Source organism: Oncorhynchus nerka, linkage group LG18 (genome assembly GCF_034236695.1).
Source record: "Oncorhynchus nerka isolate Pitt River linkage group LG18, Oner_Uvic_2.0, whole genome shotgun sequence".
NCBI lineage: Eukaryota > Metazoa > Chordata > Actinopteri > Salmoniformes > Salmonidae > Oncorhynchus > Oncorhynchus nerka.
In genome coordinates, this window is record NC_088413.1 from 16,079,786 (window position 1) to 16,094,281 (window position 14,496).

Consider the following 14,496-nt stretch of genomic DNA (forward strand, 5'->3'; position numbering starts at 1 on the left):
GCTGTGGTAGTTTAATTACAGATCAACTATCCTCATGTCCTCTCCTTCACAGCCCCTTAATTAATTACAGATCAACCATCCTCATGTCCTCTCCCTCACAGCCCCTTAACAAGCTGTGGTAGTTTAATTACAGATCAACTATCCTCATGTCCTCTCCCTCACAGCCCCTTAACACGCTGTGGTAGTTTAATTACAGATCGACTATCGTCATGTCCTCTCCTTCACAGCCCCTTAACACGCTGTGGTAGTTTAATTACAGATCGACTATCGTCATGTCCTCTCCTTCACAGCCCCTTAATTAATTACAGATCAACCATCCTCATGTCCTCTCCCTCAGAGCCCCTTAACACGCTGTGGTAGTTTAATTACAGATTGACTATCGTCATGTCCTCTCCCTCACAGCCCCTTAACAAGCTGTGGTAGTTTAATTACAGATCAACCATCCTCATGTCCTCTCCCTCACAGCCCCTTAACAAGCTGTGGTAGTTTAATTACAGATCAACCATCCTCATGTCCTCTCCCTCACAGCCCCTTAATTAATTACAGATCGACTATTCTCTCACATGTTTTTCTATCCTCGTTTGGACCTATAATTGATTTACATTCAAAATCCTGTTTTCCTTAACCCCCTAAACCTTAACCCAAACCCTACACCTATCTCCTAAACCTAATGCCTTACCCTAACCCTAATTCTAACGCTAAACCTAACCCTAAATTTAACCCCTAATCTTAAAATGAACTTTGTCCTCATGGGGATGTGGGAAATGTCCCCACGAGGGAGAATTTGCCTTGTTTTCCTATCCTTGTGGTGGCTTTTGGGGGATTCAGAACAACAAGACCACACGCACACACACAATCACATGCATGTCTTGAGTCTGCCCTCTCTCCTCAAGGGCATATTCAAGCACACACACCCTCAAGCCCACGTACGCTTAACTCTCCCTGTTGAAACGGTCTCTCCCCCTCCAGGCCATCCTCAGTGGTTTCCTCAGTGAGTTCCCCCAGGCGGTGAGGTCTTCAGCAGGCAGCATCGTAGACGCAGCAGTAGAGATCTACCACCGCATGTCTGTGGACCTCCTGCCTACACCAGCCAAGTCCCACTATGTCTTCAACCTCAGGGACCTCTCCAAGTGTGTCCAGGGTGAGACACACACACACACTACGTCTTCACCCTCAGGGACCTCTCCAAGTGTGTCCAGGGTGAGACACACACACATACTACGTCTTCACCCTCAGGGACCTCTCCAAGTGTGTCCAGGGTGAGACACACACACACACACACACTACGTCTTCACCATCAGGGACCTCTCCAAGTGTGTCCAGGGTGAGACACACACACACACACTACATCTTCACCCTCAAGGACCTCTCCAAGTGTGTCCAGGGTGAGACACACACACACACACACTACGTCTTCACCCTCAGGGACCTCTCCAAGTGTGTCCAGGGTGAGACACACACACACACACACTACGTCTTCACCCTCAGGGACCTCTCCAAGTGTGTCCAGGGTGAGACACACACACACACTATGTCTTCAACCTCAGGGACCTCTCCAAGTGTGTCCAGGGTGAGACACACACACACACGACGTCTTCACCCTCAGGGACCTCTCCAAGTGTGTCCAGGGTGAGACACACACACACACACGTCTTCACCATCAGGGACCTCTCCAAGTGTGTCCAGGGTGAGACACACACACACACAGACGTCTTCACCCTCAAGGACCTCTCCAAGTGTGTCCAGGGTGAGACACACACACACACACACAGAGTCTTCACCCTCAGGGACCTCTCCAAGTGTGTCCAGGGTGAGACACACACACACACACAGACGTCTTCACCCTCAGGGACCTCTCCAAGTGTGTCCAGGGTGAGACACACACACACTATGTCTTCAACCTCAGGGACTCTCCAAGTGTGTCCAGGGTGAGAACACACACACAGACGTCTTCACCCTCAGGGAACTCTCCAAGTGTGTCCAGGGTGAGACACACACACACAGACGTCTTCACCCTCAGGGACCTCTCCAAGTGTGTCCAGGGTGAGACACACACACACACAGACGTCTTCACCCTCAAGGACCTCTCCAAGTGTGTCCAGGGTGAGACACACACACACACACAGACGTCTTCACCCTCAGGACCTCTCCAAGTGTGTCCAGGGTGAGAACACACACACACACAGACGTCTTCACCCTCAGGGACCTCTCCAAGTGTGTCCAGGGTGAGACACACACACACACTATGTCTTCAACCTCAGGGACCTCTCCAAGTGTGTCCAGGGTGAGACACACACACACACACAGACGTCTTCACCCTCAGGGACCCTCCAAGTGTGTCCAGGGTGAGACATAACACACACACACTACGTCTTCACCCTCAGGGATCTCTCCAAGTGTGTCCAGGGTGAGACACACACATACACACAGACGTCTTCACCCTCAGGGACCTCTCCAAGTGTGTCCAGGGTGAGAGACACACACACACACTATGTCTTCAACCTCAGGGACCTTCCAAGTGTGTCCAGGGTGAGACACACACACACACACACACACACACAGAGTCTTCAACCTCAGGGACCTCTCCAAGTGTGTCCAGGGTGAGACACACACACACACTAGAACCTTCACCCTCAGGGACCTCTCCAAGTGTGTCCAGGGTGAGACACACACACACACACACAGAGTCTTCACCCTCAGGGACCTCTCCAAGTGTGTCCAGGGTGAGACACACACACACACACACACACTACGTCTTCACCCTCAGGGACCTCTCCAAGTGTGTCCAGGGTGAGAAAGTTTGTCTTGGCTTATTCACTTGTAAGTTATTAAAGTAGCGGATGGACTGAGATGCTCTTGGTTGTAGCCTGAAGTCCAGACAGAGACAGTACCAGTCCTCTACCCAGCAGCCTCACAACCATCATCAGAGCAGAGAGGCCAGAGTTGAAGTGACTACTGCTCCCTGACCCCGCTAGGGAGTCACCATGCAGAACACACACACACATACACACAACACCAGCGAGCGTAAACACACACACATACACCCACATACACACACCAGCATTAATACTTACACAGAGTTTAATAAGGCCAACCCAGCCCCCATTCTTGCTGAGGGCCAGCGTGGTCACATTAATGCCCTCAACTTTCTAACAAGACTTGAACATGGATCCTCTGGTGTGTCCGACCCATCATATCTCCTAAAGCATCCCTAGCATTGCATAACATTGATAACAACAGGGATGTGTCAACAGCAGATATTAGACTTTTCTTTACTTCTTCATGTGTTAAGGTTGCAGGGTGAGAACCATAAAGTTGAATCATGTTTTATTATTCTCTGGTCGTAAATAAATCATGTTAAATCCATCTAACCCTCCCTGCCTTTTTACCTCCCTCTTCACCTTCCTCCCTCCCCCGCTCCCTCTCCCCTCTCCTCCCTGCCTCCCACTCCCTCTCCCCTCTCCTCCCTGCCTCCCACTCCCTCTCATCTCTCCTCCCTCCACCTCTCTCCCTCCCTTCACCCCCTCTCTCCCTCCCTTCACCTCCCTCCTCATTCTCACTCCATCTCCCTCCCTGCTTCTTTACCTCTCTCTTCCCTTCACCTCCCCCTCCCCCACTCCCTCTCCCCCTCCTCCCTCCATCTCTCTCCCTCCACTCTCTCTCTCATTTTCTCTCTCCCTCCCTGCCTCTTTTAGAACCTCCCTCCCCCGCTCCCTCTCTTCCCCCTCCTCCCTCCCTCCCTCCTCTCACCTCTCTCTCTCATTCTTCTCTCTCTCCCTCCCTCCCTCTGTCTGTCTGTCCTCCAGGTATGTTGCAGTGTGAGCCAGGCACGGTGAGGGATCAGAATGGGATATTCCGTCTGTTCTGTCACGAGTGTCAGAGAGTGTTCCACGACCGCCTCATCAACAACGAAGACAAAACCTACTTCAACACCATCGTGTCTGAGATGGCCAGTAAGAACATAACCCAGAGTTTAATAGAACCTAGAGCTAGACACTCAGTAAGAACATAACCCAGAGTTTAATAGAACCTAGAGCTAGACACTCAGTAAGAACATAACACAGAGTTTAATAGAACCTAGACGGCCAGTAAGAATATAACACAGAGTTTAATAGAACCTAGACGGCCAGTAAGAATATAACACAGAGTTTAATAGAACCTAGACACTCAGTAAGAACATAACACAGAGTTTAATAGAACCTAGACGGCCAGTAAGAACATAACACAGAGTTTAATAGAACCTAGACAGTTAGTAAGAACATAATACAGAGTTTAATAGAACCTAGACGGCCAGTAAGAACATAACACAGAGTGTAATAGAACCTAGACGGCCAGTAAGAACATAACACAGAGTTTAATAGAACCTAGACGGCCAGTAAGAACATAACACAGAGTTTAATAGAACCTAGACAGTTAGTAAGAACATAATACAGAGTTTAATAGAACCTAGACGGCCAGTAAGAACATAACACAGAGTGTAATAGAACCTAGACGGCCAGTAAGAACATAACACAGAGTTTAATAGAACCTAGAGATAGACACTCAGTAAGAACATAACACAGAGTGTAATAGAACCTAGACGGCCAGTAAGAATATAACACAGAGTTTAATAGAACCTAGACGGCCAGTAAGAATATAACACAGAGTTTAATAGAACCTAGACACTCAGTAAGAACATAACACAGAGTGTAATAGAACCTAGACGGCCAGTAAGAACATAACACAGAGTGTAATAGAACCTAGAGCTAGACACTCAGTAAGAACATAACACAGAGTTTAATAGAACCTAGACAGTTAGTAAGAACATAACACAGAGTGTAATAGAACCTAGACGGCCAGTAAGAACATAACACAGAGTTTAATAGAACCTAGAGATAGACACTCAGTAAGAACATAACACAGAGTTTAATAGAACCTAGACGGCCAGTAAGAACATAACACAGAGTTTAATAGAACCTAGACGGCCAGTAAGAACATAACACAGAGTGTAATAGAATCTAGAGATAGACACTCAGTAAGAACATAACACAGAGTTTAATAGAACCTACACGGCCATTAAGAACATTACACAGAGTTTAATAGAACCTAGACAGCCAGTAAGAACATAACACAGAGTGTAATGGAACCTAGAGCTAGACACTCAGTAAGAACATAACACAGAGTTTAATAGAACCTAGACGGCCAGTAAGAACATAACACAGAGTTTAATAGAACCTAGACGGCCAGTAAGAACATAACACAGAGTTTAATAGAACCTAGACGGCCAGTAAGAACATAACACAGAGTGTAATAGAATCTAGAGATAGACACTCAGTAAGAACATAACACAGAGTTTAATAGAACCTAGACGGCCAGTAAGAACATAACACAGAGTTTAATAGAACCTAGACGGCCAGTAAGAACATAATACAGAGTTTAATAGAACCTAGACGGCCAGTAAGAACATAACACAGAGTTTAATAGAACCTAGACGGCCAGTAAGAACATAACACAGAGTTTAATAGAACCTAGACGGCCAGTAAGAACATAATACACAGTTAATTAGAACCTAGACGGCCAGTAAGAACATAACACAGAGTTTAATAGAACCTAGACGGCCAGTAAGAACATAATACAGAGTGTAATAGAACCTAGACAGCCAGTAAGAACATAATACAGAGTTAATTAGAACCTAGACGGCCAGTAAGAACATAATACAGAGTTAATTAGAACCTAGACGGCCAGTAAGAACATAACACAGAGTTTAATAGAACCTAGACGGCCAGTAAGAACATAACACAGAGTTAATTAGAACCTAGACGGCCAGTAAGAACATAACACAGAGTTTAATAGAACCTAGACGGCCAGTAAGAACATAACACAGAGTTTAATAGAAACCTAGCCAGTAAGAACATAATACAGAGTTAATTAGAACCTAGACGGCCAGTAAGAACATAACACAGAGTTTAATAGAACCTAGACGGCCAGTAAGAACATAACACAGAGTTTAATAGAACCTAGACGGCCAGTAAGAACATAATACAGAGTTAATTAGAACCTAGACGGCCAGTAAGAACATAACACAGAGTTTAATAGAACCTAGACGGCCAGTAAGAATATAATACAGAGTTAATTAGAACCTAGACGGCCAGTAAGAACATAACACAGAGTTTAATAGAATCTAGACGGCCAGTAAGAACATAATACAGAGTTAATTAGAACCTAGACGGCCAGTAAGAAGATAATACAGAGTTAATTAGAACCTAGACGGCCAGTAAGAACATAACACAGAGTTTAATAGAACCTAGACGGCCAGTAAGAACATAATACAGAGTTAATTAGAACCTAGACGGCCAGTAAGAACATAATACAGAGTTAATTAGAACCTAGACGGCCAGTAAGAACATAACACAGAGTTTAATAGAACCTAGACGGCCAGTAAGAACATAATACAGAGTTAATTAGAACCTAGACGGCCAGTAAGAACATAACACAGAGTTTAATAGAACCTAGACGGCCAGTAAGAACATAATACAGAGTTTAATAGAACCTAGACGGCCAGTAAGAACATAACACAGAGTTTAATAGAACCTAGACGGCCAGTAAGAACATAATACAGAGTTAATTAGAACCTAGACGGCCAGTAAGAACATAACACAGAGTTTAATAGAACCTAGACGGCCAGTAAGAATATAATACAGAGTTAATTAGAACCTAGACGGCCAGTAAGAACATAACACAGAGTTTAATAGAACCTAGACGGCCAGTAAGAACATAATACAGAGTTAATTAGAACCTAGACGGCCAGTAAGAAGATAATACAGAGTTAATTAGAACCTAGACGGCCAGTAAGAACATAACACAGAGTTTAATAGAACCTAGACGGCCAGTAAGAACATAATACAGAGTTAATTAGAACCTAGACGGCCAGTAAGAACATAATACAGAGTTAATTAGAACCTAGACGGCCAGTAAGAACATAACACAGAGTTTAATAGAACCTAGACGGCCAGTAAGAACATAATACAGAGTTAATTAGAACCTAGACGGCCAGTAAGAACATAACACAGAGTTTAATAGAACCTAAGACAGAGTTAATTAGAACCTAGACGGCCAGTAAGAACATAACACAGAGTTTAATAGAACCTAGACGGCCAGTAAGAACATAACACAGAGTTAATAGAACCTAGACGGCCAGTAAGAACATAACACAGAGTTTAATAGAACCTAGACGGCCAGTAAGAACATAACACAGAGTTAATTAGAACCTAGACGGCCAGTAAGAACATAACACAGAGTTTAATAGAACCTAGACGGCCAGTAAGAACATAATACAGAGTTAATTAGAACCTAGACGGCCAGTAAGAACATAACACAGAGTTCAATAGAACCTAGAGCTAGACGGTCAGTAAGAACATAACACAGAGTTCAATAGAACCTAGACGGCTAGTTTGAACTTTCAGAGTTTTGCCTCTCACTAAGCAGTGTTTTGACATATTAAGTTTGAAAGCCATTTCAATGTCCTTATCTAAAACGTCCTTATCTAAAACGTCCCACAATTGGTGAGCTATGAATAGCAACTCTTTAAATATATTTCCGTTCTTCTTCTTTCAGGCAAATATTTTGGCTTCAATTTAGAACCCAATTACTTTGTGACCAAACCCATCATATTTGGAGATTTCATCAAGGTAAAATGCACTATAAGCCTATAAATCCAATCAATTTCCCAGGTGCTCAAAGCGCTTAACATTTACGGCATTCATCTATCTATCTCGTAATCCTTCCTGTCCCCCCCTCCATCTCTCCCTCCCCCTTTCCCTCCCTCCCTCTCCTCTCCTCTAGGTGGGTGCAGAGAAGGCAGATCGTCTGTATGAGGACCTAACAGAGCCAGATAAGATCAGGGCTGTGCTCCAGGACTACCTGGATGACTACAACATGACCTTCTCCAAGGAGACCAAGCTGGTGTTCTTCCAGGACGCTGTAGAACACGTCTCCAGGTCATTTTACACTCGGAAACAGGGCCCTATTCCCTAATTAGTGCAGTGAATGCATTCGAAATTGTACCCTATTCCCTATATAGTGTACAGACGGTTTGGCCTAAATCGCACCCTATTCCCTATTTAGTGAACTGATTTTGTCCAGAACCCCTTAAAGAGTTAGTTTTTGTGTTTTTGTAATGCTTCAATTTGTTAAATTGCTAACTTCCTGACCCAGTCCTTCTGTTCCTATAGGATAGCGCGTATGATCCGCCAGGAGCGCGGTAACGCCCTATTGGTGGGCGTGGGGGGCACGGGGAAACAGTCACTGACGCGGCTGGCGGCCCACATGTGCGGCATGCGCTGCTTCCAGATAGAACTGAGCCGAGGATACAACTACGACAGCTTCCATGAAGACCTGAGACGGCTGTTCAAGATGGCTGGGGTGGAGGGCAAGGACATGGTGTTCCTCTTCACTGACACACAGGTAGGGGAGGGGAAGGACATGGTGTTCCTCTTCACTGACACACAGGTAGGGGAGGGGAAGAGGGGGGAGAGGACATGGTGTTCCTCTTCACTGACACACAGGTAGGGGAGGGGAAGAGGAGGGTGAGGACATGGTGTTCCTCTTCACTGACACACAGGTAGGGGAGGGGAAGAGGAGGGTGAGGACATGGTGTTCCTCTTCACTGACACACAGGTAGGGGAGGGCAAGAGGAGGGCAAGGACATGGTGTTCCTCTTCACTGACACACAGGTAGGGGAGGGGAAGAGGAGGGCGAGGACATGGTGTTCCTCTTCACTGACACACAGGTAGGGGAGGGGAAGAGGAGGGTGAGGACATGGTGTTCCTCTTCACTGACACACAGGTAGGGGAGGGCAAGAGGAGGGCAAGGACATGGTGTTCCTCTTCACTGACACACAGGTAGGGGAGGGCAAGAGGAGGGCAAGGACATGGTGTTCCTCTTCACTGACACACAGGTAGGGGAGGGGAAGAGGAGGGCGAGGACATGGTGTTCCTCTTCACTGACACACAGGTAGGGGAGGGGAAGAGGGGGGCAAGGACATGGTGTTCCTCTTCACTGACACACAGGTAGGGGAGGGGAAGAGGAGGGTGAGGACATGGTGTTCCTCTTCACTGACACACAGGTAGGGGAGGGGAAGAGGAGGGCGAGGACATGGTGTTCCTCTTCACTGACACACAGGTAGGGGAGGGCAAGGACATGGTGTTCCTCTTCACTGACACACAGGTAGGGGAGGGCAAGGACATGGTGTTCCTCTTCACTGACACACAGGTAGGGGAGGGCAAGGACATGGTGTTCCTCTTCACTGACACACAGGTAGGGGAGGGCAAGGACATGGTGTTCCTCTTCACTGACACACAGGTAGGGGAGGGGAAGAGGAGGGCAAGGACATGGTGTTCCTCTTCACTGACACACAGGTAGGGGAGGGGAAGAGGGGGGAGAGGACATGGTGTTCCTCTTCACTGACACACAGGTAGGGGAGGGGAAGGACATGGTGTTCCTCTTCACTGACACACAGGTAGGGGAGGGGAAGAGGGGGGCAAGGACATGGTGTTCCTCTTCACTGACACACAGGTAGGGGAGGGGAAGAGGAGGGTGAGGACATGGTGTTCCTCTTCACTGACACACAGGTAGGGGAGGGCAAGAGGAGGGCGAGGTCTTGGTGTTCCTCTTCACTGACACACAGGTAGGGGAGGGGAAGAGGGGGGCAAGGACATGGTGTTCCTCTTCACTGACACACAGGTAGGGGAGGGGAAGAGGGGGGCGAGGACATGGTGTTCCTCTTCACTGACACACAGGTAGGGGAGGGGGGCAAGGACATGGTGTTCCTCTTCACTGACACACAGGTAGGGGAGGGCAAGAGGGGGGCAAGGACATGGTGTTCCTCTTCACTGACACACAGGTAGGGGAGGGGAAGAGGGGGGCAAGGACATGGTGTTCCTGTACCAGACAGTAGTATTTATGGAGACTATGTGATGGGCAGATAGCAGGTCTATAAAGACTGTACCAGACAGTAGTATTTATGGAGACTATGTGATGGGCAGATAGCAGGTCTATAAAGACTGTACCAGACAGTAGTATTTATGGAGACTATGTGATGGGCAGATAGCAGGTCTATAAAGACTGTACCAGACAGTAGTATTTATGGAGACTATGTGATGGGCAGATAGCAGGTCTATAAAGACTGTACCAGACAGTAGTATTTATGGAGACTATGTGATGGGCAGATAGCAGGTCTATAAAGACTGTACCAGACAGTAGTATTTATGGAGACTATGTGATGGGCAGATAGCAGGTCTATAAAGACTGTACCAGACAGCAGTATTTATGGAGACTATGTGATGGGCAGATAGCAGGTTCCTCCATAAAGACTGTACCAGACAGTAGTATTTATGGAGGCCATGTGATGGGCAGATAGCAGGTCTATAAAGACTGTACCAGACAGTAGTATTTATGGAGACTATGTGATGGGCAGATAGCAGGTCTATAAAGACTGTACCAGACAGTAGTATTTATGGAGGCCATGTGATGGACAGATAGCAGGTCTATAAAGACTGTACCAGACAGTAGTATTTATGGAGACTATGTGATGGGCAGATAGCAGGTCTATAAAGACTGTACCAGACAGTAGTATTTATGGAGGCCATGTGATGGACAGATAGCAGGTCTATAAAGACTGTACCAGACAGTAGTATTTATGGAGACTATGTGATGGGCAGATAGCAGGTCTATAAAGACTGTACCAGACAGTAGTATTTATGGAGACTATGTGATGGGCAGATAGCAGGTCTATAAAGACTGTACCAGACAGTAGTATTTATGGAGACTATGTGATGGGCAGATAGCAGGTCTATAAAGACTGTACCAGACAGTAGTATTTATGAGAGACTATGTGATGGGCAGATAGCAGGTCTATAAAGACTGTACCAGACAGTAGTATTTATGGAGACTATGTGATGGGCAGATAGCAGGTCTATAAAGACTGTACCAGACAGTAGTATTTATGGAGACTATGTGATGGGCAGATAGCAGGTCTATAAAGACTGTACCAGACAGTAGTATTTATGGAGACTATGTGATGGGCAGATAGCAGGTCTATAAAGACTGTACTAGACAGTAATATTTATGGAGACTATGTGATGGGCAGATAGCAGGTCTATAAAGACTGTACCAGACAGTAGTATTTATGGAGACTATGTGATGGGCAGATAGCAGGTTCCTCCATGAAGACTGTACCAGACAGCTAATGAAGTAGCTATGGCCAGTGTTTATCTGTGACCATCTGCTTGCCAAACCATGCCACCTCTGTGACTCATCATTACCCCACTGAGCAGCAGCCGAGGCATTAGCCCTGGAAGCTATAGCTTCAGTCTTCAGTTCTCAGGCACGTTTCCATCCCTCCTCCATTGCATGTGTGTATTATTGTTCATCAGATCGTGGTGGAGGAGTTCCTAGAGGACATTAACAACATGTTGAACAGTGGAGAGGTGCCCAACCTGTTTGAGAAGGATGATCTGGAGCAGGTCCTGGCTGCCACACGGCCCAGAGCCAAGGAGGCCGGCATCAACGAGGGAAACCGAGACGAGGTACAGTAGAGTTCACACTCACTCATAGAACACTCAATATAGAATTGTAATTACAGGGCTCCTCTGTAAAATAGACCTTTACTCCCTGTCAAAATAAAGGTTTAAATATAATAAGTACATGTGTAATATTTATGTATGTACTGTCGTGTCTTTACTATGGATTCAATGATATGACATGTTATTTTATCAAATCAATTATCTGTAATTAATAATTACCTGATTAAACTAATCATGTAAATGTATTAACTAGGAAGTCGGGGCACCACGGAAGAATGTTTATAGAGCTGTTGTCTTCTGAATAAACTCTTAAAGACCTGGTAATATTTTATATCAACAGCAGTCAATTATTAATCGTCACCTTATTCAGTCTCATCTGCACGTCGTAAAATGATTGGTTATCTTCACGAACCCTGGCTAACAAGTTGAATCAGCAATACAAAATTTGGTTTAATTAGTTATTTACTACATTCCCAAATAATCACACAGAATTACATATGCACAGGCTGGATCATACATTGATTACTAATTATGTCATACAAGAAAATGTCCCCAGCGGACGGAACAGATATGACGGCTGATTACACAAAGAAAGGGGGTTGGGTTTGAATGAAAGCGCGGGAAGACTGAGGAACAAAATAACTGGGTCTCTATCGGACCTTATGAAGCTATGCTATCGTAAAAACAGAATCTTGTGCATTCTAAATAACCGCCCATTCGGAAAAGGAAAATGCAAGAATTATATTTTCTCTGAGCTGCGCTTCGATAGTTTAGTCGAAGATGGAAGGCTGGGTTGCCCAGCAGAGATCTCCCTTGTCCTTTGAAGAATATTTCTGGGCGGATACGTTGTAGTCTGTCGTCGTGTGGTAGAACGGATACGTTGTAGTACCCTGTCGTTCTGAAGAGATTGTCCGTCCTTCCCTAGCCCACGTTTACAGCTGCTGCTGATAACTCAACGTCTAGGATGTATCACTTCTTCAGTGAATAAGAGTTCAAAGTTCATACCAAGTTGCCATACTAAGCTCATGCTATATTCTGGCTGGTGTAGCAGGTCTATAAAGACCTACCAGACAGTAGTATTTATGGAGACTATCTGATGGGCAGATAGCAGGTCTATAAAGGACAGACAGTAGTATTCCTCATGTGATGGGCAGAGAGATTAACACAATGTTAATTTTGTTAGGTTGTAGTCATTCAACCATTCACAACCAGAGCTCACGCTGAGGTTGGCTTAGTTTCCCGTGAATTGGGTCACGGGGGTTCTTATAGTAATGTAGAATAGGGATTGCTTCATCATTTCCAACCAATACCTATTCACGTGGGGTGGCCACTGAATGAGCATATTTTACTTATGAAAACAACTCTCTAATTTTAAAAGCTAAAATGACATCTTTTCACAAATAGTTTCATATTTAAACATTTAAATTGCACAACAATTCCATGTGAATCTGATAACTATAATGTGTAAACTTCACAAGATACAGTTTATGTCGTCCTGTCATCAGATATAATGTCCCAGACAAAGAATATGATGTCAGATCAGTTGTTAAGTACCAACGGACACTTTCAACTGGTTGCATTACACAAATATTGTTCTTTTCCCCAACCTTTTGATGTTTCCAAACTCTCTCTATGTTAACAACAGGGCTTTCCAAGAGTCCATTCTGTAGAGTGGACAGAAAAAGGGGGAGATTTTTTGGGGGGGTCATAAACCTCCCCCAACAGGGCAACGTCATGACAGTACCATTCATTAATATTTATACATGTATTTAGACATATATCCAGCAAGCTATTCATTCAAAACGTTCCGTATGTATTGATGTATGTGTTCATATTGAGCTGTTCATCCCAGTAGGATTCAGTATAGTGTCTCGTGTCTTGTTAAGGTCCTATATGAAGTGTTGAGACAGCAGCTATGTCCCAGCAGTAGTCTGTCAACAAGGCAGAGCAGCAGGCTCTGGACACCTCCAGAACTCTGACCCCTTCGCTTTAATTACACGGACTGTGGCCTCAGTCTAAACAACACTCAATTGATTTCCTCTCATGTGTTAGACGGTTTGAATTTGGCACTTGACTATATAGTCAGTCTGTTTGCATGAGTTCCTTTGTATGCGTTTGCTTGAATGCATTTCTATAGATGTGTGTCTCTCGCTGTGTGTGTCTCCCTGTGTTTGTCTCCCTGTGTGTGTCTCCCTGTATGTCTCTCCCTGTGTGTGTCTGTAACATGTATGTGTCTGTAACCTGTGTGTGTAACTTGTGTGTGTAACCTGTGTGTGTGTGTGTGTGTGTGTGTGTTAGGTGTTCCAGTTCTTCATCTCTCGGGTCAGAGAGAAGCTGCACATTGTGTTGTGTATGAGTCCTGTAGGAGATGCCTTCAGGTCCCGCTGTCGTATGTTCCCCTCTCTGGTCAACTGCTGCACCATCGACTGGTTTGTACAGGTCAGGACATTACGCTCTCTGTGGGTGTGGGATTGCCTCTCTCTATCTGTCTCTGTCTCTCTCTCTGTCTCTCTCCCTGTCTCTGTCTCTCTCTCTGTCTCTCTCTCTGTCTCTCTCTCTCTCTCTATCTCTGTCTCTCTGTCTCTCTCTCTCTCTCTGTGTGTCTCTGTCTCTCTCTCTCTGTCTCTCTCTCTGTCTCTGTGTGTGTGTGGGATTGCCTCTCTCTCTCTCTCTCTCTCTCTCTCTCTGTCTCTGTCTCTCTCTCTCTGTCTCTCTCTCTGTCTCTCTCTGTCTCTGTGTGTGTGGGATTGCCTCTCTCTCTCTCTCTCTCTCTCTCTCTGTCTCTGTGTGTGTGGGATTGCCTCTCTCTCTCTCTCTCTCTCTCTCTCTCTCTCTGTCTGTCTCTGTGTGTGTGGGATTGCCTCTCTCTCTCTCTCTCTCTCTCTCTCTCTCTCTCTCTCTCTCTCTCTCTCTCTCTGTCTCTGCATGTGGGGGA

General features: G+C 45.6%; 1 protein-coding gene across 1 annotated transcript in view; it reads left to right on the forward strand.

The window, feature by feature from the left end:
- The window catches only part of dnah6 (dynein, axonemal, heavy chain 6), a 184,285-nt gene that overhangs the window by 76,578 nt on the left and 93,211 nt on the right, over positions 1–14,496 (forward strand). The window contains exons 36-42 of the mRNA XM_065004536.1: positions 970–1,141; positions 3,807–3,953; positions 7,594–7,667; positions 7,822–7,976; positions 8,211–8,442; positions 11,412–11,564; positions 13,860–14,000. Coding sequence (XP_064860608.1) covers positions 970–1,141; positions 3,807–3,953; positions 7,594–7,667; positions 7,822–7,976; positions 8,211–8,442; positions 11,412–11,564; positions 13,860–14,000 — 1,074 coding nt within the window. The remainder of the gene's footprint in view (positions 1–969; positions 1,142–3,806; positions 3,954–7,593; positions 7,668–7,821; positions 7,977–8,210; positions 8,443–11,411; positions 11,565–13,859; positions 14,001–14,496) is intronic.